The 3,713-nt window shown below is 53.8% G+C and overlaps 1 protein-coding gene across 2 annotated transcripts in view; it reads left to right on the top strand.

Moving 5' to 3' along the window:
* SLC27A5 (solute carrier family 27 member 5) overlaps window positions 1–1,854 on the top strand; it is a 7,665-nt gene extending 5,811 nt beyond the window's left edge. The window contains exons 7-10 of one of the 2 annotated variants that reach the window (XM_025848685.2): window positions 153–351; window positions 588–685; window positions 867–997; window positions 1,080–1,854. In XM_025848685.2, coding sequence (XP_025704470.1) covers window positions 153–351; window positions 588–685; window positions 867–997; window positions 1,080–1,256 — 605 coding nt within the window. In that variant the 3' untranslated portion in view covers window positions 1,257–1,854. The remainder of the gene's footprint in view (window positions 1–152; window positions 352–587; window positions 686–866; window positions 998–1,079) is intronic. The other variant, XM_073888985.1, reaches the window with a different exon arrangement.
* Window positions 1,855–3,713: the final 1,859 nt, after the last annotated feature.

Here is a 3,713-nt window from a genome sequence, read left to right as displayed (position 1 = left end):
CCCCCCCATCTTTATCTCTAGGTCTCTGTCTCTTCTTCGGCAGGCTCTCGGTGATGAAGAGTCCACCATGGTCGGGAACCTCCGGCCGGGGGCTAGTGGGGTGTGCGGTTCTCGGCCATGGCTAAGGCCCTGATTCCAGCTCCCACCCCCAGGGGAAGCGGGGCTTCTGTTGGCCCAGGTCTTGAGCCACCAACCTTTCGTGGGCTACCGCGGGGCGCGAGAGCTGTCGGAACGGAAGTTGGTGCGGAATGTGCGGCGCAGGGGTGACGTTTACTTCAACACCGGCGACGTGCTGACCATGGACGAAGAAGGCTTCCTTTACTTTCGCGACCGCCTCGGGGACACCTTCCGGTCGGGTCCCCGCCGGGACTGGGAGAGCGGGTGGCAGGGGCTTCCTGGTCCTCTGAGGGAGCCGGGCTGAAGAGGCGGGACTTCCGGGCCCGGGGGCGTGGCCTCTCGAGCCTGAAGGGGCCGGAGTTGGGCAGAACCACCTATCGGATCTTGCAGGGGGAGGGGCTTGGCGGGCAAGAGGCGGGGCCTCCGCTTTGCCACGGTTGCGTTCACGAGCATTGGATTCGACCACACAGATGGAAAGGTGAGAACGTGTCCACGCGGGAGGTGGAGAGCGTTTTGTCACTCGTGGACTTCCTGCAGGAGGTGAACGTCTACGGTGTGTCTGTACCAGGTGTGGAGGATCTGCCTCATCTTAAACCTCCAACGGCTTTGTGGGCAGAGGGGTGTTATCCAGATTTTACAGGTGGGAGAGCTGTTGGGGTACAGCCAGTGAGCAGAGGTGGGCCAAGTGAGAGGGTCAGCCATGGGCACCGTGAGTTGGGTGATCCGAGAATGACTGGCGTGTTCCCCAGGCTGTGAGGGCAAGGTGGGCATGGCTGCCGTGCAGCTGGTCCCCGGCCAGACCTTCGATGGGCAGAGGATGTACCAGCATGTCCGCACTTGGCTCCCTGCCTATGCTGCACCCCATTTCATCCGTATCCAGGTGAGCTCAGGGTGGCACAAGTAGGTGGATGGGAGGTCTTGGCCAGGGCCTCACAGTCGGGTTATGCTTACTGCCCCTGCAGGACAGCCTGGCAATCACAAGCACATTCAAACTGGTGAAGTCACGTTTGGCGCGCGAGGGCTTCAATGTAGGCATCATTGCTGACCCCTTGTTCATGTTGGACAACCAGGCCAAGGCCTTCCGGCCCCTCACGGTGGACATGTACCAGGCTGTGTGCAATGGAACTTGGAGACTCTGACCATTTGGCCAGTCCCCAGGACATCTGAAGTGGTAGTGCCCAATGCTGACTACTACCACTCCCATTTGCAGGGTCACCTCCCCCTACCCCAAACCTGCTGAGGATCATCATGAATCCTAGCCTGGCCATAACCCCCGTTGCAGAGAGTGAGATGATACTAGGCCCCGTAACGGAGTGAGAATAAACTTGGACGTGTACGCAGATGTCTACGCGTGTAGGGGCCAAGGGCAGGCAGCCCCAAGATGGGCCCCTTTGGCATAAAGATTATTTTGTGTTAAAAGCAATAAAAACCCAGCAGATTCAGAAGCTCTTTACGTACCCCACAGATAACTACATAATGACAGGGAGGAATTTAGCAAGACCTCTTTTATCAAATTCCTGTGTCCTCTTGTTTCTGAATGGCCCAAAGACCGTTTGTTTACCAAATATTTACTCTTTCATTTTCCTTTAAGTTACATTATTTCCTATTGAATTCCTGGACATCTATACTTTTCTCAGTTCAGTATGACATGTACACCTCATTTTGCCTGTCTTTGGAATTTTATGGCTGTATGTATTCCCCATATGTACCAAATTAAATTTTATTTTCTCCTGTTAACATGTCTCATGTCAATTTGATTCTTAGTCAAGCCAGAAAGACCTTGAAGGGGCAGAAGAAATTCTTCCTCCCCAACAGTAGCTGGAGATACAAGCAAGGAACTCAGGGCTTAGTGCCTCCAGAGACCTTACTTCAGGGTCCCCCATCTCCCCACCAGCCTTAGGGAATGGCTCTGTCTAGGCAAGGCCACCAGTGAGGGAGGAGCCAGTAGCCTCAAAGTCATTCCAGGATTGAGAGATGAGGTTCACTCTATCTATAGGTCTTTTTGTGGCCCCTGATGGGCTGACCCCAGGCCAGCAGATGTGGATATGGTTGGGAAGGTGTAAGGAGAAGTGCTATCGTGGTGATATGACAAGGCATTGAACTAAGCTGAGAAGGAGCAGCAGCAAGGAACTGGGAAAAAGAGTGTCCTTGGCAGAATGCATCTGCAAAAGCCCTGATGCGAGTCCTGTGGGGAGGGGTGTGGAGCAGATCAGAGCCCTCTGGAAGATGAAATCCAGTGTGCTAGGGGCCAAAAGAGCCCTCCAGGCATTGTGTGAACTGTAGGCAGGAGCATGCTTTTGCTGGTTTCAGGAAAGTGTTGTGCACTGTCAGGGGCTTTAAATGTTACTTGATCACTATGGAACTATAGTCTGTGGGCCAAGGGAAAGTGAGCGTCAAAGGCTTTGGAAGTATAGTCCTCAACGTCTCAAGAATCAACAGTGCTTCCACGGGAACTAGGATAAACACAGATGGCACTGAACCTCTGGGAAGTGCAATCCACCCCATGTCAGGGGCTACAGGTGCTGCCCAGGCATCTTAAGAGCTGGAGCCCTGGAAAAGGGGAATAACACACGTTAATCCTCAGTGGTCTGTGCTCTCTCCATGGCAGGAATCGCTGCCTGCACATTACAGATGCTGTAGGCTGGGGCACAAGGCTGGGGTACACGTGGGTGTGAAGATTGAGACATAGGCCTTGAGAGCTCCAATACCAGCAGTGACACCTGGGTAATTGTGGGAGCTGTTAGGTAGAGGCCAGTGATCACGAAAACTCTCTGGTGCGTAGCCCAAGCAGGCTCAGAGGACAGGCTGCTGGTTCTCAAGCCCTCTGGAGTTCTGCAGCATAAGCCTGCAGGGGCCACCCTCCACTTGCCCCAGTGCCGACTCTGTATGTGGCTCTCACCAGATCGAAGTCCACCCATTCCCATCCAACCCTAGCTTCAGAATGCCATTGCCTGACACCTCCTACTCCATCCTCATACTTGTAGGTTTATGTTCTAAACATACTCTTCCCTGTTGTTTCAGTGGGTTTCTGAACTAAGTGAGATGTGTGTTTAGTCCATCTTGACCTAGAAAGCCAGGGAAACTTTTACACTCACAGCCTGCTCAGGGTTAAGAGCAGCCTAGCGGGAAAGAGCCCAACATGACCACAGAAGTTTGGAGGAGGGCAGTGCAAGGCCAAGACGTGGGGAAAGGCAGGTGATCATAGTTGCTGTTTCCATGGGGTCAAGGTGGGAGCCACTGACCGGTCCTGGGAGAGGTGGACTTGAGGGTGGAGGAAGTGAAGGGTAGCAGAAGCCAACCACACAGATGGGAAGGAGACTGGTGGGGAGATGGGAGAGGGCATCAGTCTCAGCTCGAGGGTCAGGAAGACTCAGGTTGGAAACTGGACTCCAGGAGCTTCAGTAAAAGACACAGAAAAGGTCGAACATGACTTGTTGAGTACCCACTTGGTGTTTGACAGATGCCCTTGATCCTGAATCCCATGGATTTCCCAAAACAGGTCTCGATCCGTTAGAGCGGGGGTTTGTCTGCATTTCACAGCTGTGGGGACTAAGGCTCTGACCTACTCAAGGCACCCTCATGGACGTGAATCTGGG

This window comes from Callorhinus ursinus, unplaced genomic scaffold (genome assembly GCF_003265705.2).
Source record: "Callorhinus ursinus isolate GAN/ISIS: 27379988/994484 unplaced genomic scaffold, GSC_fseal_2.0 scaffold100, whole genome shotgun sequence".
Lineage (NCBI taxonomy): Eukaryota > Metazoa > Chordata > Mammalia > Carnivora > Otariidae > Callorhinus > Callorhinus ursinus.
The sequence above is the reverse complement of the archived record's forward strand: the minus strand, read 5'-3'. Positions and strand labels throughout refer to the sequence as shown.